This window comes from Loxodonta africana, chromosome 10 (assembly GCF_030014295.1).
Source record: "Loxodonta africana isolate mLoxAfr1 chromosome 10, mLoxAfr1.hap2, whole genome shotgun sequence".
Classification (NCBI taxonomy): Eukaryota; Metazoa; Chordata; class Mammalia; order Proboscidea; family Elephantidae; genus Loxodonta; species Loxodonta africana.
This window is the reverse complement of record NC_087351.1, coordinates 6,301,061-6,326,770: the sequence shown is the minus strand read 5'-3', so window position 1 is coordinate 6,326,770 and position 25,710 is coordinate 6,301,061. Positions and strand designations below refer to the sequence as shown.

The window sequence follows — 25,710 nt, the reverse complement described above, 5'->3', positions numbered from 1 at the left end:
TCTGGGGGTAGGCTTATAGAGAACTTTACACTTAATATATATATATGTTTTGGGATTATTTAATCCTGCTGAATGTATTTATTAATCTGTTTGTTTTGAGGGGAAAAAAAGACTAAAGAAAAATAAAAATGAATCCTCTTGTAGCCTGACTTGTCAAAACTATATGTCTTTCATATAGACGGGACCTCCCAAAGCCAAATAATACCTAAAACTTACTTCTACTCCTTTCACAGATAAAATATAATTCACAGGCTATTCAAAATATGACGGTAGACATAACACGGCACTGAAAACTAAGATGCAAAATACAAGTTGAGGTAATGTTATCATCTACCTGGCTGGCATTAAATATTCTCAACCATCTAGAATCTTGACAGAAGGAGAGAGAGCCTCTGAACAATGAGAAAAATAGCTGTCAACTGACCTTTTGGGGAAGCCAGAGATTCTCTAAGATTCTGGTAATACTGTCTTCTGAATTAGAAATGTGTGGAAACTAAGGCTTAGCACGTGTGATTTTCTCTGGCAAGTTTTAGTTCTAGACTGCAATGAAGACAGCAGATAAGCAGCAGCAAGGATGTGTTTGTGTGGCAGGAAGGAGCAGCCCTCAGAAGCCAAATCCTAAAAAGGATGCAAGCTACTAAAGGATTTGCCAACTCTCAGCTCCAAAATCTCCATGCAATGGCAGCCCTATGGTGCTCAGTAAGCTCTTATGCATTAAGGGCTATAGTACAGAATTCTTTTCATGATGCCTCTAAGCCATTAAGGGGAAGTTAAGCTATTAACGAAGTAGTCAAGGAACACAGACTACATGCCACTCACTGTGCCGCGTGTTAGAGAGGAAGCCACAAAAACACCACCCCTGCCCTCAAGAACCTCACAAACACAGCAGAAAACATTTAATACGCTTTAGAAAGAGTTCCATTTAAAAACAGCTGAAATAAGCTGCAGTAATTTGAATGAAAAAGTCTTGGTTATATGAGAACTCTCTCATGTGAAACCTTTGATTTCTCAATAAAGTCGGGGAACGAAAACATCACTGCTTTATTAAAACTCTCATTATTCTCCTTGTGATAAGAATCATTTCTGAATGGAAGGAAGAAAATGAAAAGATAGAAACAAGAAGACCCAAAGCAACCCACTTGTATAAATGCAAAGTAAAATCCAGGGAGATACACACTAAGGAGAAATAATATTACACATTTGCCCACCCATAAAACTGCTCACATCTTTGATTTCCTTTTATCCTCAAAGCAACCCTCTGGAATTGTGATTATGGATATTACAAAGATGGTAGGAATAAAACCCAATTACCAGCTTCTGCTTCTGTTTCTGGCAAGGCCAAGGGCTGAGCATGGTGTCCGGAAGTGGGTACAGGAAGGGCTGTTGGGACTCCAGGATCTCCTCTGCCAGTGCCCCTGCTAGCATGATCCTTAGAGAGCTTAGCCACATTTTTCTGAAATAAATTATCTTCATAGTTAATGCCTAGTAGCAATCTTTTTAAAATTCTCTCTTTAAACTGCTATTAAAAATACAAAAGAAAACTCAAGATTGCCTGAACTATCACCAAAATTTTTCTTAGGGTGTTATGTGAACACTAAAACTATAAACTAGACTCCTATGATCATAATTTCCAAATTAGAACACTGTCTGACCAAGGACTGGTGGGTCAAGTGTGAGACACACAGGAGCTGCAATCTGCATACTCACATACATGAATTTCAGATATTTTCAGTGGTTTATGTGATCAAACCATAGGCTAAGCTATGTGAATTCAGAATTGTTCTTGAAAATTCAGAACACTTTCATTAAAACAAACAAACAAACAAACAAAAAACTCACTGCCATTGAGTCGATTCCGCCTCACAGCAACCCTATAGGACAGAGTAGAACTGCCCCATAGGGTTTCCAAGAAGCAACCAGTGGACTGAACTGCTGAGTTTTGGTAAGCAGCTGAGCTCTTAATCACTGCACCACCAGGGCTCCGTTTTCCGTTTTCATTTTAGCAGGGGTCAAATTCATTACTAACTATAGTACTAAACTTTTGTCTCCCACGGGTTAAAAATAACAAGAGTAAAAATAATTTAAATTTATATTGTGCTTTATGTTTCTAAATACTTTAACATAAATCTTCATTTTTGTATAAAAGGTCAGCTGAAAACAAAATCCAGCGTAGAAGAGGGAGATTACAGCTCAGATAAGTTAAAATCTTGCTCATGACCAATTCCTTCACTAACAAACATTTGTTAAACAGTTTCTGCGTTCCAGTCCCTCTAGTAGGCAATTGTCGCTAGCTGCCTCCGACCCACTGCAACCTCACGCACAATGGAATGAAACACTGCCCAATGTCCTGTGCCATCCCCATGATCGGCTACCAGTCAGGCCATTGTGATCCGTAGGGTTTTCACTGGCTGATTTTCGGAAGTAGATCACCAGGCCTTTTCTTCCTAGTCCGTCTTAGTCTGGAAGCTCCGCTAAAACCTGTTCGGCATCATAACAACACACAAGCCTCCAGTGCCCCCATCACAGGCAGTACAGCTACTACATTTATGAAGAGGTAAGACTAAAGAACTGCATTTTTAGATTTTGGGTAAGTACTAAATCCCAAAGGAACTGGTTAAGTGATGATGAGAAAACTGTCCTGTTGAATTACTTAAAACACCTTATACATGCTTGATCCTGTAAGCCTTGATTTTGATTATGAGAAATCTATTTAATCATTAGGAAACCCACCTGCAATGTGCAACAGAAGCAGATGTCAGAAATGACAGAGAAAAAGCAAATGAGGTAATATATATTAAAAAAATAAATAAATAAAGTGGAGGCAAAAAGGAGTAATAAAAGCTGAACCAAAGGTGGCCAAATTTTCTGGTTTCTGCTCAAAACTGGAGAGTAAAAGCCAAGGCAACACGGAAGGCAGAAAAGCAGAAATCTTTCTGTCTTTGTTTTAACTTTACTGCTATTAAGAAGAAACAGAACACCGTCCTTAGTCTGTTTGAAAATGTTGCTGCAGTTGGTATTTCTCTTCTCTTTTATCCATTATGAAGTATTGTATTAATGTATTTTGACAAAGCATTCACTTCCATGGAAACAATATTTTTAATTCAATTGCATGCTATTTTTAAAAAATTATGACCAACTAAGTTATTTAAATTTGTTTTATATACACTGAGAAAGAGTTTTTTCATATTTTAATTTCAAAGAACAATTCTAAAAATCAGAGATTCAATAAATTATACACATGTGACATTCAAATTTATGCCACCTATATTGGAAATTTATAATCATTGCTTTCCCTCAAGGTCCTGAGCTAAGTCAGCTCTAAGATGGCAGAAGGTCAAGTATTACTTCTCTGACAAATGCCAGATTAGGCATTTCAAAGCCACCCTTTTCTCAGGAATGGAATCTGACTCCACCCAATAAAAGCTGCAAAAGTCTAAGTTCTTAGCCAAATTACGTGATGCTGTCTCCATAAACTTGTGAGCCACATTAGTTCACACAGATGATTTTACGCTGCTTGCACAACTGTACGCCCTGTAAAAGATCCTGGGACTGATAACACATTAATGATACGACGAAGGTGGTGTATTTTCTTGATTTTTAAAGCAAAGATCGCCTTTTAGGAAGGCAAACTTGAAAGCATATAAAACGATTTTCCCATCGTTTCTCATCCTCAAATCCTGTTATAATTTTTATATTTTGATGATCTACTTTCTCAAAAAAAAAAACAACAAAAACAAAAACTCAATAAAGTATTACAAGCAATACTCGTAGGAAATGACCTTGCCCAGTTATTTCCACACTGAATGCAGCTACTGCCAATAGTCACATCTGTGTAAAAGTCACATCTGTGTAAACCAAGGATAAAAACGTCACTTGGGGTAACCTGGGCTGGGCAGACAATCTTCCTGGGCCCTCCAGCTGGGAGATTCTGCTCTGCGTCAGCCCCAGGCCGAGGGAAGACCAAGCTGCATCTGAACACCCTACCAAAACTCAAGGGATCAGACAGGCCAGGGAGCTTTGTTTTGTTTTGTTTTTAGATGAGCAGCTATAATATATGACAACCCAAGTGGAAGAGCCAGTTACCAATGTGACACTGGAATTCAGAATATTTTCCTAGTTTTTATCTCTTTTCAATAGATATTAATATCAAATGCTCAATCCTGGCCTTGAAAATCTTTAATCATGGTATCTTGTTGTTAATTCCAACTCACAGTGAGTGACCCTACAGGACAGAGAAGAACTGCCCCATTGGGTTTCCTAGGCTGTAATCTTTCTGGGAGCTGATCATCAGGTCTTTTCTCTTGTGATGCAGGTGGTAGGTTTGAACCACAGACCTTTTAGCTGAGAGCCAAGCATTTAACTGTTGCACTGCCAGGACTCCTTCATAATATCTTAATGGGCCTTAACTTTTATCTCTTAAGCTTTCTATCAGACAAGACTTCTAAATCTTGGCATTTATTTTTATCTCTAATTCCAAGTGTGGAAATGGGCTGATCACAATGCCTAGAATATCATTCTGGAACTTTCATGCATAATTAATTTCTTTAATCATAAAGTAGCAAGACTTTGGTTTTATCAGATCTTCCATACGAACCACAAGCTGGCTTCAGAGAGTATACATACAAATAAAAGGAATACAGTCGATTCGTTCTGCACGTGCATATATAATACACCAACGGATTTGGCCTTCAGAGTTCCACGTGAGTGAGTGATATCTCTCTTGCTTCTATATCAGTTCTCTCTGTATTCGGTTGGTATTTTTTGCCTCTATGGGATAAAAATTTCTTAAAAGCAAGAAACAGGCTTTCAAACTCTTTCAGAAATTCTTAAAAACTCTAGTTCAGTATGAGGCATATTTTTTGAAGTGGTCATGTCCAAAACACAAAAACAGGGATCGGTTACTCAGTTTCTGAAATCTCAGGCCCTTACAAAGAATAGCTTATATTTTTTAGGAAAAAGATGTCTAGAGCCTAAAGGCTCTGCCTCATAATTGTGGCACTATGAAGAAGTGGAGTGTTTCTTGGCAATAAAATATGCAATCCTTTGGGTTTACTACAAAAAGTTTTTTTAAACCACCGGTAAAAACACAAGCCTTAAATCTATTGAACTATAAATTAAAGGAAAAAAAATACCATATGCAACTTCTACAATCATCCTTGATGTTTAATATCTCTTTTCGCTTCTCAGGAACATACCTTTTCCCACTGTGGGCCAGCATTTTCTATACGTGGGAAGAGTGTATCTCGAAATGCTTTCTGTATGCAGGCCTTTAGTTTTTCAAAATATTGCACAGACGCCCATTTTGATGAACAAGTTGACATGACTTCTGAAAGCTGAGTGTTCTCTGAACCAGCGACGTGTTCCTTCTGGGCATCCCTTAAGAGAAACTCAAGCACGGTTAAGACGTCTTCTTCGTATTGATAAATTTCCACTTGGACGCGCCTGCCTTCCTGCATAGTCCATTCTCTACGACTCTGGTCTAGACATGTCTGTAATTCCGTCTCCTTCTGAAGAAGAAGTTCAGTTTTTTGTTTCATAAAGTCTTCCTTAGCTGCCGCAAGCACCTCATTAATTTTATTTCGATGATCATCTAAAAATTGCCGGTAATCTTGCTCATTTTGTTCTTGAATTCTGTGGATTTCTTCCTGCTTTTCTTTGTTCCATTCACTCCAGGCCTTAGCCAGCTCAGCCCTGACAACCACAGGAACTTCCTCGTCCTTTAACTCAAGTTCCCTCTGAAGAGAATGGATCTTCTCTTCCAATTCCTTGCCAGGTATTGTATTTTTCTTCATTTCTTCAAGCTCGCTTTTCCATTTCTCTTTAGCTTCAGAAACAGCAAATAGTACCTAAAGGACAAATCAACACACATTTAAAAAGTCTTTATGATTCTCCTTATTAACAAAAATATTAAACTAATGTGCCTATTTCAGTTACGCTTTGTGCCTATTTCAGTTACTCTTTGAACTTAGAGATTTCAAATCAAACTTAAGAGAAAAAAATACATGATTTTATAAATATAGTATACTTACAGATCTTTTCCTTCTTCTTAAATCACCCAATATTTTATGTCTTATGTTACTGAAAAACCAAAACATCAGTTTGCTGATGGAGAACTGGAAGTTTAAACTGGCCAGCAAGTATCTACCTATGTATCGCTCAATTGATACAGATATACACATACATATATACACACATACATATACATGCAGGTAGCCCCCAACTTACGACATATTCAATGTATGACGAACCATACTTGGGACCTTTTTTTACTTCTTATCGTTAATAATATGTACTACATACAATGTTGCAGCATGTAATTTGTTGATGTTATCATTCTCAGATGTTCACTACCAAATGTTCAAAGATTGGATTTATAAAGATACTGATAATAAACGGCAATAATAATGTAAACAAACAAACAAAAAAGAGGTATTAGATTTATGTCAGAACCGACTTAAGACAAAGTCATCGGGACGGAACCCTGGCATAAGTCGGATTCTACCTGTATATAATTATAAAACTAGCCAAACTCATTTTAGAAAAAAAAAAAAAAATTATATTACTTTTATTTTTTTAAACAGAAGTAGTTGGAAATCTTATCTAACTCCTCCACCCCCCAGCAACTTAAGTATCTTTTACCAGAAGCAAAAAGGGCTTAGATAGGAAATTTTACTCTTGCTTAGGAGTATAACATACCTTCATAATCACTTGCTGATAAACAACTGTATTTTAATGCAATTTTAGTGGTTAGAATCATTCATTAAGTGGCAATATCAAACAGAAAATGTCATTTTTTTCATTAATCTAATTTTCTTTTATAACAGAATAGTAGATCGCAGAAAATAATAGCTAGTACACAAACAAAAAGTAACCGGCAATCAAAAACCCTGGGCTCTAGCTCTAACCTACCACTGATCAGAGCAGCAGTCTACAGGGTGCTTGGCAGAGCTGACGCTGGAGACAAACTGCAGGAGCTAACCTACCAGCTGTGGGACCACTGGCCTATTCCTCAACTTCTTTGAGCCTCAATTCCCCATCCATAAAATGGGGGTAATTATAATACCAACTTGACAGGGCTGTTTAGCATTAACTAACATGAGGAGATAATCCATTTAAAGCACTTAACCCAGAGCCTGGCAGATCACAAAGACTCAATAAATGTTATTTAGTTATTATTATCTGGTTACATGGCTTTGGAAAAGTCACCTGCCTTCTTTGGCCCCCAGTGTCTTTACCTGTGTAATGAGTAGATCATATAATGACCGAGTCCATTTTACATCTAATACTCTCTGACAAAACTCAAAGAAGTTACAGGGAGACAGTGTCAAGAGACAGAAGAATCCAGCATCTCCAACTGCGCTGGCCTGGACAGTGACGGCTGCTAAAAAAGTCAATACTCTCTACGTGTTCTGGATAATGAAGTAGGGTATCTGCTTACTACATTTCCTATTATTATATAGTTACAACACACATCCTTGTCTACACAGATTTTTAAACACACATTACACATCTTCATTCAACAGTACATGCTCCTGAATGCCGACACTACTACCTGCTGCTGAATTAACGCTGACTCATGGTGAGCCCATGTGTGTCAGAGTAGAACTGTGCACCACAGGGTTTTCAATGGCTGATTTTTCAGACGTAGATGACCAGGCCTTTCTTCCAAGGTGCCTCTAGGTGGGCTCAAACCTCAACCTTTTGGTTGGCAGCGGAGCACATTAACCATTTGTACTACCAAAGGACTCCACATTCCTGAACAGTTGCCTATAAATAAAAAATTTTAAAGTAACTGTATTTTAAGCTTACTAAAGGAACCCACTATCTAAGATGAGATTTACAAAGGAATTCACAGCAAAACCCCTTTGCTACCGACAGAATGATCCAGGAATGATCTGAAGCATGTTTAAATAGTACTTTTAGAGAAAAGAGGTCACATGTAGACCACATGGAAGTCTGGATATCATTACCAGGTGACTTGGGGGAGGCGGTGGACACCACAGAGTTGGGATCAACTGCCCAACCTCATAGTAAGTGCAGATTTACAAAGGGGATTTGACAGTATTAATAAACTCTGTGGTTCCCAAATTTTGCTGCATGTTAGAATCACCTGAGGAGCTTTTAAAAATTCTGATACCCAGGCTCCACCCCAGACCAATTAAAACAGAAGGCTTGGGGGTGGGAGCCAGGAAAGAGATTTTCTTAAAGATTCCCAAGTTATCCCAATGTGCAGCAAAGCTTGGGAATGACCTAACCAGCTTGACTACTTCTGGGCTCCAGAAACTGTCTTTAGATTTCCGCAGATCTTAATCGATCACTCTAATCTTACACAACTCTCCAGTCGATGCTGTGAAACGGGTCCTTTCCCCACCTCCTTTGGTTTGGATAAAGAAAGTGCAACAGGTGAACATTGTGTTTCATGGCTGACGTAATTATCTAGACTAACGCTCTTCACACCGCCTGCCGTCTTTACAAAGCAGGCCTCCAGGGCTTTCTTCAAAGATGCTGCTGGGTGGGTTCAAACGCCAATCTTTGGGTTAGTTGTTGGTGTTACTTGCCCTCGAGTCATTTGCGCCACATAGGGAGCTTATGAGAAGTGCAGATTCTCAAGACTCACTCCAGACCCTCACTCAGAGTCTCAGAGCAAGGCCCTCGAAGCTGGGCTTTAACAAGCCCTCTGTCTGCTAAAGCTTGAGAAGCAACACAAACACTGCCCTCTCATTGCTGTATTCCTACATTTACATACATTCAGGCCTCTGTGTTCTGAAGGGAAGGTCTCTTTGCCTGTTTTCTTTTCTTTTTTTTTTTTTTACTCAAATTTATTATTCTACTTCTGAGCTCTGGACCACAATTACATCATCATTTTCTTTCTTCTCTCTTTCAAATTACCTTTGGAAATATTTCAAAATGCTAAAAAATATAGAGAATAATGTAATGAATACCCACACATTACCACGTAATTTAAGAAGAAAAATACAGTAGATTGTTATTTGTGTTATTTTCTTAAATAATTTATGGAATAAGATTATGAATTCAAGGTAAGAATCATTATAACCTCTGTGATGAACCACACTATGTTCAAAATGATTGTGCCATCAGAACGTAGTGTATGTACTGCAATCTGTTAAATTTTGCTCATGAGAATTAAATGAGAGGACGCACACATATGTCATAAGATAGTACTTCAGTCTGTTTAAATCTGCATTTCTCTGATACTGTAAGTATGAACATTCTTCCATTTTGTTTTGTTTTTTGGGGGGGAGGGATATTTGCAGTTCTCATGAACATTACCTGTTCATATCCTTAACGTACTCATCTACAGATTCTTGCTTTACTTATAAATTTGTATGAGCTCTTTATTATGCATCAGTATTAATATTTCTCATGTTTGATTCATTTATTTTCCTTATCTTTATTATACCCTTACTTTTACTTTTGTTATTTTTCATTACAAAAACAAAAATGTTTGCACATATCTTGATCTATTACTTTGCTATACTTTGGACATGTTATCAGGAGGGATTAGTCCCAGGAGAAGGCCATCATGCTTGGTAGAGGGTCAGTGGAAAAAAGGGAGACCCTCAACGAGATGGACTGACAGTGGCTGCAACCATGGGCTCAAGCGTAACAATGACTGAGAGCACGGCGCAGGACTGGGCAGTGTTTCCCTCTGTTGTGTATGGGATCGCTAGGAGTCGGAACCGACTCCATGGCACCTAACAGCAACAACAACACTGCGTCTGCTGCCTCAACACTGAGTTGTTACCATGATAAAGGACTGAATTAAATTATTATTATCATTATTATTATTATTTTAGTTTTTTCTACTTTTTCATTTAAAAATACTTCACTCCTTAATCAGCCCACAGTTGATTGTGATGCATGGGGTGCATCAAACAATTTTTCCAAAGCACCATTTGGCTGCCCTAAGACCGTTACAGAATAATTCCTCATTCCCGTGTTTTGAAACAATTATTTGTTAAGCTTTTATCCATAGGTAGGCCTATCTCTGAAATCTATACCGTACTGAATAAAGAATGATTCTATTTTTGTGACTCAATCCTCTTTGATTTGTTGTTTTACATTATAGTCTGTGTTAATGCTAGGCTACTGTTTTCTAGAACACTAAAAAAATTTCTAGTACTTTCATTTTTTCCAAATAAATTTTGATATTGTGTCAAAAATCAAAACTATGTTGTGTTTGTTGGCATTTTTATTAGAGTTGGTTTAGACCAATAAATTAAGCTGAGGGAATACACACTGTCATACTTGATTTTTCCAGTCAAGAGACATAACAACTGTGGGAAGGAGAACTAGATATTTACCAAGGAGAATACATTATACATATTATAAACAATTTCCAAGTACGTGAAAGGATGCTGTATAGCAAATAATACACAAACAATTGTTCTCATTTTTCCTAAGGACAGGGCAAGAGAGAAAAGAATTTAGTTTGGAAGTGAAAGAGATTTCCTGATTACAAGAGTTTTAAGATACTAAAATACATTATTTCACCCTGACCAGCTCAGCTCTCCTACAGAAATCCATATTCTTTAAAAAGTTATGGGTGCAGCCTGCACAGTATGGTTGCTGCCAAAGAAAAAAATCAGTGTGGCTTCCACAGTCCCTGACTGGAGGCGCGTGGGAACCAACACTGGGGGTGAGAGTGAGGGAGGTGCTTGAGTACTGCCACTCTCTAAAAAAAGCACCTTGAGAGAGGAAAGACTTGTTACACATCTAAAAGTTAAAGTCCAAAGTGAAGAGAAGTTCTATCAGAAGCAACCAAAAAGAGAATTTAGAAGTTCCAAGTTAAGGAGGCGGGGGAAGATGAAGTGAGTAGACACTTGCATTTACTCCCCCAGCAAATACTTCAATGACAACAAATAAAAACAAGCACAGATTGAGAACTCAGAACTTTGGACAGCAACTGGGGTACCGGAGGGTCAGGGTGAGTCCAGAAGCAGGGGAGAGGAGGAACAGGGTCAGCTCAGAAGCTGGGAGATCCTACCCACTAATGTCGGGAGCACCCGTTCACAGCAGCCATTTCAGGACAGGGCTGGATAGCAAAGAAAAGGAGCAAATGTGAAGAAGTGCTAACCCAATTTTTTTTTAAGGTGGCACAAATTAGCCATGGGAGTTAGTAGGCCACGTAATTGGGGGAGCAACAGACCATGGCGCTGCGTGAGAGTACTACTGAATCTTGTTCAGGCCTGAAACGGATGGGCGCTAAGACCAGGAGAACTGCAAGGGCAGCAGGGCGAGGGGAATACTTAAGACTGACAGGAACAAAGCAAATGGCTCATAGCAGGACTCCGGGCGAGTGTCTTGTGCAGGGTCACCAGTGAGGAAAAGACACAGACAGCCTCACGCCACTGCCACAGGAAAGTGGAGCCCCAGCGCTTAAGTCAGCATCTCCGAACAACTACCCCCTCCGAGCATATGTACTGAATTCCAGAGACGAAGCATACAGAATGCCTGAACCAGCCCTGAAAAAAAAAAACAAGGATAGGATTGTCAACTAGTGGTCCTCAGAAGAAGATACCAAGCCCACTGTCATTAGGTCATTCTGATGCACACTGAACCTGCAGGGCTGAGGGGAGTTGCCCCATGGAGTTCCCAGGGCTGTGAGTCTTCGCAGAGGTGGTCTGTTCCATCTTTCTCCTGTGGAGAGGCTGGTAGGTGCAGGCCCTGGTCTTTCAGCTGGCAGCTAACAAAATGGCCCAAGCTCAACAAAAGTTAGTAAAACACAAGAAATCGCAAGAGAAGAAGGAACAAACAAAAGCAAAACATGAAAAAGAGGAAATCCCTCCTGTGGGAGATAGAATAATGCAAAGAATTGATAATTTTCAGATTATGGTACTACATAAGTTTAAAGAAAGCAAAGAGCACACAGAAAACAAACTAGAGGAGTTCAGGAAACAAATGGAGGAACAAAATAAGAGATTTAACATAGAAATTGAAAACATCAATAAAACCTAAAGAGAACTATTGGAACTGAAGAATACAACATCTCAATTAGAAAAAGCAAGAGAAACACTCAACAATAAAGTCAAACAGACAGAAGATAGGATAAGTGAACTAGAGGACAAAATAACTGAAATTATCAAGTCTTAAGAGTAACAAGAGAAGAGAGATCAAATCCAAGAAGAAATAAAAAAAAGTGATCTATAGATTCAGTGCAATTCCTATACAAATCCCAACAGCATTCTTTACTGGAATGGAAACTCTATTGACCAAGTTCATATGGAAAGAAAAGAAACCCCAAGTATCCAAAGCAATACTGAAGAAAAAGAACAAAGCAGGAGGTCTCATACTCTCTGATATCAAAATATATTATACAGCAATTGTAATCAAAACAGCCTGGTATTGGTTCAATGGTAGACCCATAGACCAGTAGAATAAAACTGAAAACTCAGAATTAAACCTAGCCATCTATGGACAACTGATTTTCAGCAAGGGGTCAAAGTCCATTCAGTGGGGCAGAAGCAGTTTCTTTAATAAATGTTGTGACAAAACTGGATATCCATCTGCAGAAAAATGAAACAGGACCCATATCTCACACCATACACAAAAACTAACTCAAAATGGATCAAAGGCCTAAATGTTAAATCTAAAACCGTAAAATTTTTGGAAGACAATATAAGAAGAAAACTATGGAACCTAATCTTTTGTAAAAATAGGAAGACAAACATTACAACAAATACATGAATAGAAGACAAAATAGATAAATGGGACCTCTTAAAAATTAAAAAAATTGTGCTATCAAAAGACTATTCATAGAGTAAATAAGCTACAGACTGGGAAAAAAAAATTTGGAAACAATTTATCTGATAAAGGTCTAAGCACTAAAATCTATAGGAAACTGCAACAACTCTACAATAAAAAGACAAACAACCCAATCACAAAACGGGTAAAGGACACAAACAGAACCTTCACCAAAGAGGACATCCAAGCAGCCAACAAACATAAGAGAAGACATTCACAATCATTAGCTATTAGAGAGATGTAAATCAAAACCACAGTAAGATACCTTACCCTGGCTAAAATGGCACTGATTAAAAAAAAATAGCAAACAAGTGTTGAAGAGGATGTGGGGAGACTGGAACCCTTATTCATTGCTGGTGGGACTGTAAAATGGTAAAACCACTATGGAAAACAGTATGGTGCTTTCTCAAAAAACTAGAAATAGAACTACTCTATGATTCAATAGTCCCACTCTTAGGTATACACCCTTAAAAAAACCCATTGTCATTAAGTCGATTTCAACTCACAGACCGCTAAAAAAAATGACATGAAAAGAATTATGCACATCTATGTTCATTGCTGCTTATGTACAAGAGCAAATAAATGGAAACAACTGAAGTGTTCATCAGTGAATGAGTGGATGAACAAACTGTGGTACATACACCCAATGGAATACTACACAACCATAAAAAACAATGATGAGGCAGTGAAACACAACATGGATGGACCTGGAGAGCATAATGCTAAGTGAAATAAGTCAAGCGCATAAGGACAAATACTGTACGATCCTTCTTTTATAAGAAGAGAAGAATAGATACATATAAAGAGATCAATGTTCATTCATGGTTACCAGGAAGGTGGAAGGAAAGGAAAATACAATAGAGGCTAATTATTTTTGGTGATGAGAAAAACGGTACCAATTGTGGATGTAGTGAGTACAGCACAACCAAAGTAATAATGAGCATCTGAGGGCATATGGATGGGTACAGGCAAATTGGAATACGGGTAGGTACAGCTACATACACACACACACACACAAAAAACATACACAGGTGAGTACAAATAGAAGTAGCTATGTTGTTGTTAGGTGCCGTTGAGTTGGTTCTGACTCATAGTGACCCTGTGTACCACAGAATGAAACACTGCGGCACACAGTTGCAGCCACTGTGTCAATCCATGTCCTTGAGGGTCTTCCTCTTTTCCACAGACCCTGTACTTTTACCGAGCATGGCTCTCCAGGACTCCTGACAACGTGTCCAAAGTACTTAAGACACAGTCTCGCTATCCTTGCTTCTAAGGAGCATTCTGGTTGTACTTTTTCCAAGATAGATTTGTACATTCTTCTGGGAGTCCATGGTATATTTAATATTCTTCACCAGCACCACAATTCGAAGGTGTCAATTCTTCTTCGGCCTTCCTTATTCATTGTCCAGCTTTCACATGTGTATTATGTGACTGAAAGTACCATGGCTTGGGTCAGGCACACCTTAATCTTCAAGGTGACATCTTTGCTTTTCAACACTTTAAAAAGGTTTTTTGCAGCAGATTTCCCCAATGCAATGAGTCTTTTGACTTCTTGACTGCTGCTTCCATGGGTGTTGATTGTAGATCCAAGTAAAATGAAATTCTTGACAACTTCAATCTTTTCTCCATTTATCATAATGTGGCTTAATGGTCTAGTTGTGAGGATTTTTGTTTTCTTTATGTTGAGATATAATCCATAGATGCGTGTAAAAACAATTATGTGGGTAGAGGTATATATATTCAATGAAGGCACAAATATGGATGCTCCTCAGACATAACCAAACACCTTCCAACACTGGTTTTCTGGGTTTTAAGGCCATAGTCTCATGGAACAGCTCAGCCAATTGGCATAACACAGTTCACAAAAATCATAATCTGTCTCCTAGTGAAGTGAGTAGTGTCTGGGGTCTTAAAAGCTTGTGAGCAACCATCTAAGACACAACTACATGTTTCGACTTGCCAGGAGCAAACGAGGAAGAGGGTAACCAAAAGCACAGAGAAGAAACAAGTCATTAAGAGCCACAACCTCGTCTACCCTGGGAGGAGAACTAGATGGTGCCTGGTCACCAACACTGACTGTTCTGATCTTGGCCACAATAGTTGGTCTCGGAGAAAATGTGCAGCAGAACTCAAATTCTTACTAAAAAAAAAAAAAAAGGCCAGACAAAGTGGAACAGTAGATCAGAGGGCTCCCAGAGACACTCTTTAAATCTAGAACCAAGCCTATCTCCTGAGATCACCTTTTAGCAAAATAGCAGAGTGGCACACAAAATAAAGGATATTACAAAATATCGAATATTACCTGTAAGACTGGTGCCCTACTTAAAAACCACCAGGATGAGACCAGAGGTCAACAATTTCTCAAAAGCCAAGATGGGAAACTAAGGGGCCAGGGAAACAAGGGTACTGGAAGGGAGCAAAGCAGAACGGAATTAGAGAGGATGCTGACACACTGTGATACATGTAGCTAATATCACTGAACAATCTGAGTAGAAACTGTCAAATGGGAATCTAATTTGTTACATAAACTTTCACCAAAAACTCAATAAAAATATTATATATATTAGAAAAAAGTTCATACCTGCCAGATTTAAGCAAAGTGATTGGGCCTTATGTTTTAGTAAACGCTTCAGCAGGCTGGTATGTTTTTAATTGGTTGAAGATGTCCCTGACGCCCTTACACATATTTACCTAAGTTTCCAGACTTTAAGGATGTACAGAACAACTCGATGATGACGATAACTGATACCATTTGCCAGGCCCTGAGCTACTGCTTAACACACGTTATCTTACTTAATCCTGCAACAACTCTCTGAGGTGATACAAATTTCCAGCACTGAAAAGACGGGAGTCAGGAGAGGTGACTTGCTGAAGTTGCTCACCCGTTTGGCCACAGCGATCTCTTGTTGTTCTTCCCATTTCTTCTGTTCTGCTCTTATACATGCTTTATACTCCGCCAGCTCAGGCAGCTCTTCCAGCCATCGATGACGAGCATTTTGCACAGCTATTTCTACCTGGAGGACATCGCAAGAGAAAGGTAAAGTGAGAGGCCAAATTTCAAAAAGATCCCATTTTCAAATAGCAACTATATGTGGTATTACACATACAAACACACACACACCAATACAGCCTGGAGCCTTACAGATGGCAAATTTCCTGCTCTTGGGAATGAGTATGTGACTGAAGAATGAGGTGATCCATCAACTCAGGCACAAATCAAAGACCTGATGAATTACGAGGGGCATCTGTTTGTAAACATGTCACCAGTTATCACAAGATCATTTATTAACTAATGACACACACATGTATATCCACACACCAACACAAAAGCGGAATTGATATAAATAGCTGTTTCTGACTAAACTGCTAAATACCTTTACTTGTAGATTACAGAGAGTTAAAAATAAAAGAAAAAGATGAAGATAAAGCTCCTACAGAAATTCACATCACTTAAAAGTTATTAGGAATATTCCCATTCTACTGTATCGTGTTATTTGTTTTTCTTCATACGACCAATACCTTGGAAACTCTACGGGGCAGTCCTACTCTGTCCTACAGGGTCGCTATGAGTCAGAATCGACTCGACGGCAACGGGTTTGGTTTGGTTTTTTGGATGAGACATTTTCTTCACTCTGTCCAAACCTTTTAGTAAACATTTCAGAAACCTACTCTTTTTTCATCGGTGAAGATGTCCTTGATACTATGACATACACTTGCCTATACCTCCAGACTTTAAGGGTGCCCTATAAAATAACGTACAGCAATTTAACAAATGAGCAGAATTGCGAGCATTTATGAAAAGCTGAGTATATCGTTAAAACCCCTTATTCAGGCATTATCTTCTTTAAGAGTTTATAATAAATAAGAGATATTAAGGTTCAGAAACCTCTGAAGATCCCGAGATCCAATCAAAACTATCTTTGAAATAATATTAAAATCTGCCATTTCATTCTCTTGCAGTGAACGGTACAGTTCTCCAGGGGCCACATGTCATGTGGTGACATCATAGCTCTGACAGCCAAGGGGAGGTGTGCTGGGGTATTCTTGTGTTTTAAAAATTTCTCTGCTCTGTTTTCCAACATAGTAAATACTTAAACATTTAACCCGCATAAACAAAAGCTCTTTGGAGTCTCCGATTTTTAAAAGTGTAAAGTGGTCTTGAGACTAAAAAAACTGAGCATCACTGCGATAGATAATATAAGAGATATTAACTCATCTTTATTCTGCTAACACAGAGCTATACTTTTCTAAGTGTGACATTTCTTAGAAATTAACTTGCCCCAGTTAAAACTGAGCTGGCCTTGTGAGTGCTTCAAAGGAAAGGCAATGGCACCACTTTTTGGCAGCTGAGGGGAATTATAGAGGAAGTCCCATTTAAGGGGTATGCCTGCAGACTCAACTTCTCCATCAAGTCTCAACATAAATACCATTAAATAGCTTATTTGCTTTAAGTCTGCTTACCATAGCTACTTAGTGGAATATTTTCTATAAAACTAATATGGAAAATTCATAATTACATTAAGCTTAATTCAGATATAAAAATCTCATCTATATCTTCAGTCATCTTAATGTTTTGACTGATCTCAGGGGATAAAACCTTTTGTTAACTGAAAGAATATATAGAAAAATTGAGAGGTGACAGCTTTGTGACAAATATAATGAAGAAACATATAATATATAACAACATAATAAGTTTTCTACTCTAGAAATGCACAAAATTTTAAAAGTAGAAAAGCTATGAACAAGTTAAAGGATGGCATTTTAAAGGTTTTCATTAACAGGCAGTTAGAATAACTTTACTATAATAAACCTGTCCATTACCTGTTTGGCAACATTTTCACAATACTTGAGTTCCAGTTCAATTTCTTGTTTCCTCCAGCCCTTCTGGAGAGCATTTTCCTCTTGCTCTAAATCGTGCTGGGTCTTGCGCGTCTGCTCTCCTACCGTCGTTGCCATCTCTTCCTTGGAAAGAACATCAATGGCAGATACTTGGTCAGTCTGGCTGCCACAATCTGAGGTCTTCTTTTTCATTTCCTTTAGAGTTTCATCCAGCTTAGTCTGCCACTCCTTTTCAAACTGCTGAGTGAGCTCTTGTTTGATCTGTTTTCAAAAGAAAAATTGTTTGAGAAGAAAATATTCAAATAAGTAAAAACTAGCATTAATAGCTAGCCAATAAAGTAACCACAGCAAAGTAGAGAATGTTATAGTAATTGTATGAGGTTTAGAAATTTAGTCAATGAAAATATATCCTCCAGTAAAACCCGAGTTACTCTTTGGCCTTATCTCTGTTACACAAATCGCATGGAAGATTCACGTACGCTGTGTAAGGTCGGGCTCTCTTGCTTTCAAGGCGCAACGTTCTGAAAGCTTTGACATTGCCTCTGCAAAGATGAAATGACTTAAAAAAAATTTTTTTTTTTTTGCTATTAGTAATACATATTTTGCCATAAACACCATGCTTTGTACAAAGCAGGCGACAGCAAGTCTAATTAATGAACCTAAGATGGTCATCGCTTCCTGTGATGTGAAAACCCACTGCACAGGCCGTGCATCCCAGAGGAGGCATTACTGGAAGAACGACTTTAGGATTCTTTTCCACTTTCAGCAGTGCACTGGGATAGATCGACACAGAATCAGTCTTAGGGAAACCAGGAAGGATCAAAATTTACTTTTCCCGTTTCCTGTTCTCTGTCCTCTGGGACTCAGAGTTCACATACTGCTTTCCTGGCCCCCAGAGCCCCTGACTGTGTTGCTTTACTTGAAATGGTCCTTTGTGTAGCAGCTCATGCCTTCCTGGCATTCTCATGAAAACAGTTCTCTATCTCATTTCCTTGGAAATGAACTGACTAGGGGAATTAGTTTTATACCATACAGATTACATATTTTTATATTAAAAAATGAATAGGAGACTTAATTTCAGGTGCCAGCACTAGATTAATAGAAATGGCATTTGGGGGGAGGGGTAGGAGATGAGGAGCAGGGAGGCCAGAAGACAGGACAGTGGTCTACCATTCTATCTTGAGCTAGCACTGGCTCCAATTAATAGCATTACTGGGGACAGAAGATTCTTGTTTAAGTAAACTGGAGAATTTATTTCATTTCCCAGTAAGTTTCTCAGGTGGTAAGTTGGTTGCTAACTTTCTAGGAAACAATTAGCACGTCCTGACCTCATTTTCTACTCAGGCAATCAAGGAAGTAAGTGTCATGCTTCTGAGACTGCCCGGTCATCACTTCTTTCCTCTAATCCGTAGCGTGGATTATTTACGCCAAAAATTGTATGCACTGTTCAGAATCATTTCACAATATGAGATTAGGTCATGGTTTCACTTAGAGGGATCAAAAGAGTACCATAAAACCTGCTGACTCCTGAACTAGGTTAAAAAATCAAGGGGGGAAATTTTTTTTTTAAGTAAAACTGGTATAGTAACCTACTAATGGCCCAATTCTGAGACATGAAAGGGGCGATTATGCATCAACTTGGCAATTAAAATGCCAGGAACAGAGTTAATACTACATTTTTTAACATAATAATCGGAAAGAAATTTTAGCCCACACCTCCTTCTGTTCCGTCTCCCAGTGTGCTTTGGCTAACATCACTTCAGCTTCAACCTTCTGTTTAATATCAGTTTCTCGTTCTTTCTGCCACTTGTCCTTTTCCATCATAAGAATACCATGATATTTTTCTCCAAGTTTCACCTGCAGTTTGCTTACATACTCTTCTCTCTCTTCCAAAAGCTGCTTCTTTAAATAAAATTCAAGTAAATATCACTGTATAACACTAATAGTCTCCAGGCTAAACTTATGAAATAATGATTATATGAACACAATAGACACACTAACTAGGAGATGGACTGACACAGTGGCTATAATGATGGGCTCAAACACAGTAACCCGTAAGGACGGAGCGGGACGCAGCAATGTTGCCTGCTGTTGTACACAGGGTCGCTAGGAGTCGGAAGCGTATTCTACAGCACCTAACGATAACATGCTAACTCAATCCGTTGACTAAATTGTCTTGTAAAGAGCTGCTTACACCTTAAATATTTGGATTAAAAAAATGTAAGGATGACTATATTAACAAAACATTTAATACAATAAAGGTACTCCCAGAAGACCAAATACTCTTTCAAACAAAGGAAACGGACATTTTTGCTCCTTGCAGAGCTGAGGCCCTACCTATCATGGGACTAATCAGGTATCACAGCCCAGAAAAGATTTATATTTTTAAAAGCCTTGTATTTGAGATAAGCCAAGGATTATAGCTCCATTCTAAAACTCTACACCTTGTAATAAATCAGGATGGTTTCCTTCATTATCAAAGAAAAAAAAATTATCAAAACTAAAGTATAATCCTATTAGAACTGTCAATTCGAAATTTAATAATTTGAACTATTCATATAGCCTTCTCTATTCTAGGAACCCAGTTGATCTTAAAACTGGAATCCCTTGCATTATGTTCTATCATTGCAAATAAAACTCCGCTAAGTGATCAAATTATCTATGGGAGTTTGTTTTTGTTTGTTTTTCAGTTTTCTGCAAGTTCCATCAGGAGGTTAAGGGGAGGACCCATTGAGGCAATGAGACCAGACCAGCAGAGAAGTGCATCTCAGGCAAAGCCATGCAGCAACAGAACCTGTTCTGGCATTATTTCTGGTTCATGACAAAGGACTTGTGTCAAGGATGCATAATAATTTCTCAAATTCAATGCTATGAAAATAAACAACCTGATTTAAAAATGGGCAAAAGACCTGAACAGATACCTCGTCAAAGAAGGTATCAGGCAAAAAAACACACGAAAAAAAAAAACATAGCCAGGAGGGAAAGGCAAATTAAAATTACAATAATATACCACTACATTTCTATTAGAATGTCTATAGTAAAAAAAAATACTGACAATATCAAGTTCTGGAGAGCATGTGGAGAAAACGAAACTTTCATCCACTGCTGGTGAGAAAACAGAATGGTACAGACGCTCTACAAAATGGTTCTGCAGTTTTGTATGTTGTTGTTAACTGCCATTGAGTTAGACACTGACCCACAGTGACCCCATTGGGACAAAGTAGAACTTGCTCCATAGGGTTTTCTTGCCTGTAATCTTTATAGAAGCAGGCCACCAGGTCTTCTGTTCTGTGGAGCTGCTGGATGGGTTTAAACTACCATCTTTAGGTTAGCAGCTGATTGCAAACTGCCTGCACCATCCAGCTCCTTTGTAGTTTCTTATAAAGTTAAACACATATATACCATATAACCTAGTAATCACTCTCCTAAATATTTACTCTACAGAAATCAAATTTTGTTCACACAAAATTGTTTATAGCAGCAGCTGCAAAAGACTTCTTTAAAGTTTTCAAAAGCAAAGATGCTACTTAGACGACTAAGGTGCGCCTGACCTAAGCCATAGTCTTTCAAAATCACCTCTTATGCATGCAAAAGAGCTACACGATGAAAAAAGGAAAACAGAATAATTGATGCAGTTCAGTTATGGTGTTGGTGAAGAATATTGAACACACTGTGGACTGGCAAAAGAACAAACAAATCCATCTTAAAAAAAATACAACCGGAATGTCCTGCAGAAGTAATGACAAGGAGACTTCAACTTGCTTACTTTGGACCCATCATCAGGAAAGACCAACTGCTAGAAAAGGACATCATGTTTGGTAAAGTAGTGGGTCGGCAAAAATGAAAAAAAAAAAAAACACTACTAGACAATAAGATAAGTGGTAACTTTGGTGAAGGGTAAGACAGTACACAATTCTGGGGAAGTCAGCCAACTTGACCAAGGCAAAGTCATGGAAGCTTCACAGACACATCCAAACTTCTTGAGGGGCCAAATTACTGGGCTGAGGGCTGGGGACCACGGTCTTGGGGCACATCTAGCTCAACTGGCATAACAGTTTATAAAGAAAATGTTCTACATTCTACTTTGATGAGTAGCATCTGGGGTCTTAAAAGCTTGTGAGTGGCCATCTAAGATACTCCACTGGTCCCACCCCATCTGGAGCAATGCAGAATGAAGAAAACCAAAGACACAAGGGAAAGATTAGTCCAAAAGACTAATGGACCGTGACTCCCACAGCCTCCACTAGACTGAGTCCAGCACAACTAGATGGTGCCCGGCTATCTCCACTAACTGCTCTGACAGGGATCACAATAGAAGGTCCTGGACAGAGGTGGACAAAAATGTAGAACAAAATTCTAACTCACAAAAAACGACCAGACTTACTGGCCTGACAAGAGACTGGAGAAACCCTAAGAGTAGGGGCCCTGGACACCCTTTTGATTCAGTACTGAAGTCACTCCTGAGGTTCACCCTTCAGCCAAAGATTAGACAGGCCCATAAAACAAAACGAGACTCAACGGACACACTAGCTCAGGGACAAGGACGAAAAGGCAGGAGGGGACATGAAAGCTGGTAATAGGGAACCCAAGGTAGAGAAGGGGAGAGTGTGGACATGTCATGGGGTTGGCAACCAATGTCACAAAACAATATGGGTATTGTTTAATGAGAAACTAATTTGCTCTGTAAACCGTCATCTAAAGTACAATTAAAAAAAATTCAACCATACAACCAAAAAGGGTGAATTTTACTTTGCGGCAATTATATCTCAATAAACCTGACTTTAAACAAAGGGAAAGAAGAGGGAGGGGAACTCTCAATGCGATGGGCTGACAGAGCAGCCACAACAATGACCTCAAAGATACCGATGATCGTGAAGATGGCGCAGGACGGTAACATTTTGTTCTGTTCTGTTAGGATTGTAATGAGTTGGAGCCGACTCTACATCAACTGACAACAATAATATTCATAACCACTAAAAACTGGAAATAGCCAAATGTCCTAGGTAAATAGATAAGCAAATTGCAGTACCTCCATACAGTGGACTACTAGTCAACAGGGAACAAACTCTTGATACACACAAAAACAGAATGAATGAATCACCCTCAAAGACAACACACTGAGCATTAAGAAGCTGGTCTCAAAAATTTACATGGTAAATAATTCCATTTATGCATTTTTGAAAAGACCAAACACAGTGGCGGCCAGCGAATGTAACTATAAAGAGATACCATGAGAGAGTTTTTTTAGATGCTGAAACTGTTCTGTATCCTGACGAATCTATAAACCCAAAAACCAGTGCCGTCGAGTCGATTCCGATCCATAGGGACCCTATAGGACAGAGCAGAACTGCCCCACAGGGTTTCCAAAGCTGTAAATCTTTAGGGAAACATCTTGCTCCTGCAGAGTGGATGATGGGTTCGAACCACTGATCTTTCGGTTGGCAGCTGAACACTTAACCAGTGAGCAACCAGGGCTCGTGATAATTCTAAACCTGTGTTAAAATTCATAGAGCTGTACACCAGAAGAAAAAAGTTGGTTTTACTCTTTTTTTTTTTTTTGAAGTTTTTATTGTGCTTTAAGGGAAAGTTTACAAATCATCTCAGTCTCTAAACATAAAACCTTATATATACCTTGCTATATACTCTTAGTTGCTCTCCCCCTAATGAGACAGCACACTCCTTCTCTCCACCCTGCATTTCCGTGTCCATTCAGCCAACTTCTGTCCCCTTCAGCCTTCACATCTCCCCTCCAGACAGGAGCTGCACACATAGCCTCATGTGTCCACTTGTTTCAAGAAGCTCACTCCTCACCAGTATCATTTTCTGTCTTATACTCCAGTCCAATTCCTGTCTGAAGGGTTGGCTTTGGGAAAGGTTCCAGTCTTGGGCTAACAGAAGGTCTGCGGGCCATGGCCTGTGGGGTCCTTCTAGTCTCTGTCAGACTATTAAGTCTGGACTTTTTATGAGAATTTCAGGTCTGCATCCCATTGCTATCGTGCTCCTTCAGGGATTCTCTGTTGTGTTCCCTGTCAGGGCAGTCATCAGTTGCAGGCAGAAACCATCTACTTCTTCTGGTCTCAGGCTGACGTAGTCTCTGATTTATGTGGTCCATTCTTACTCTTGAGCTCATAATTACCTTGTGTCTTTGGTGTTCTTCATTCTCCTTTGCTCCAGGTGGGTTGAGACCAATCGATGTATCTTAGATGCCCGCTTGCTTGAGTTTAAGACCCCAGCCACTCTCCAAAATGGGATGCAGAATGTTTTCTTAATAGATTTTATCATGCCAATTGACCTAGCTGTCCCCTGAAACCATGGTCCCCAAACCCCTGCCGCCCCTGCTATGCTGGCCTTCAAAGTGTTCTGTTTATTCAAGAAACTTCTTTGCTTTTGGTTTAGTCCAGTTGTGCTGGCTTCTCTTGTATTGTGTGTTGTCATTCTCTTCAGCTAAATTTACTGTTTTTAAATTTTAAAAAAGAAAAAAATAATTTTGAAGAGTCAAATAGTTTTGACTTTTCTTCTTGCACCTGTGTATAAACACTCATGAGCAAAAATAATAATCTCAGGTAGCTATTAATTGCAACTGACTTATTATATAAGATCCAATTTTACAGTTACATTCATTTTTTTGAAATACCAAAAAATATATTCCTGGAATATTTATCAATGTGTGTGCCTGTGTGTGTGTGTGTGTATATATATAAATATAAAGAAAGAAAAGAATCAAACTAGAGTTCTTCTCCCTATTTTCTTTAAACATTGCTGAAAGCTAAATCCTCCATTTGAGGTAATCTAAGATCCTTTCTAGCTTTTATAGTACCCCTGGTGGTGCAGTAGTTAAGAGCCCAGCTGCTAACCAAAAGGTCAGGAGCTCAAATCCACCAGCTGCTCCTTGGAAACCCTATAGGGTACCTCTACTGTGTCCTGTAGGGTAGCTAAGAGTCAGGATTGACTTGACAGCATCGGGTTTGGTTTGGTTTTCTAGATTTTACACTGCCAGCACTAAGACGGCTCCTTTTAGAAGTTCTTTTTTCACTCTATGATACGTATACATGGCATGTTTCTTCACCATATTAGTATTCAAAAATAATCAAAATGTTAAATGAACTAAATTCCTCACCTGCTCTGTACTCTTCTTTTGAAGTCAGTGGTGCAATAGTTTGGTTTTAATATAACTTATTCAGAGGCCTCTGTGTAGAACACTTGTCCAAGCCTTTACAAATATTTTCTAATCTTAAGGCAGGCAGCTTTCAAACTGTGGTTTGCAGACTGGTCCAAAGTGTGAGGGAGAGTTAGGCTGTGCCTGGATGAGGTTCCCTCCAGGACAGGGAGAGAAGGAGGGGTGACTGCTGGCTCCACGTGACTCTACTGCTGGGCCCTCACCAACGGCAGGTCAGAGTACACTGCGGCCCTCCAGCTTCCCTGGGAAGGGAGAGCTGCTCTGAAAGAGGCCACTCTAACACTTGGAACTTCCTGCAGGTCCTCCACATCCACACCTTCCCTACAATGAGAGGCCCAAGTTCAAACTCCTGCCCATCTCCTCAACAAAACAAAATGGCAGAGTTAGGTGTAGAGAGAAGAATGAGTCAGAGGGAAACATCTCAGGACTGTGCAGGGTCTCCTGGGGAGTCTACAAGTCAATGCAAAATGAGGATCCACAAGTTTCAGGCACGAAGCCGCTGTGGCCCACCTCTTGCTTGTTTTTAGAACTCTTTTTTTCCTTCCTAAAAGAAATCTCCCTCACATATCTGTCAGCTTGTCATATTGTGGAGGCTTGTGTGTTACTGTGATGCTAGAAGCTATGCCCCTAGTGCTCAAATACCAGCAGGGTCACCCATGGCGGACAGGTTTCAGCTGAGCTTACATACTAAGACAGACTGGGAAGAAGAAGGACCTGGTGGTCTGCTTCTGGGAAGAATTAGCCAGTGGAAATGTTATGAATAGCAGCAGAACACCGTCTGATATAGTGCTGGAAGATGAGCCCCCCTGGTTGGAAGGCACTCAGAAGATGACTGGGAGAAAGCTGCCTCCTCAAAGTACAGTCAAGCTTTCAGGACCTTCATTTGATGCTATGGCACTACTCAAAATGTGAAGACACAGCTGCAA

At 39.2% G+C, this 25,710-nt stretch overlaps 1 protein-coding gene across 14 annotated transcripts in view; it reads right to left on the bottom strand.

Moving 5' to 3' along the window:
- The window catches only part of CEP152 (centrosomal protein 152), a 146,691-nt gene that overhangs the window by 18,686 nt on the left and 102,295 nt on the right, over positions 1–25,710 (bottom strand). For 10 of the 14 annotated variants that reach the window (XM_064291998.1, XM_064292001.1, XM_064292002.1 and 7 more), the window contains exons 18-22: positions 19,324–19,509; positions 17,590–17,868; positions 15,651–15,782; positions 5,196–5,846; positions 1,312–1,453 (exon numbers count right to left, since the gene is read on the bottom strand). In XM_064291998.1, the coding sequence (XP_064148068.1) occupies positions 1,312–1,453; positions 5,196–5,846; positions 15,651–15,782; positions 17,590–17,868; positions 19,324–19,509 (1,390 nt within the window). The remainder of the gene's footprint in view (positions 1–1,311; positions 1,454–5,195; positions 5,847–15,650; positions 15,783–17,589; positions 17,869–19,323; positions 19,510–25,710) is intronic. The other 4 variants (XM_064292003.1, XM_064292004.1, XM_064291995.1 and 1 more) reach the window with 3 other exon arrangements.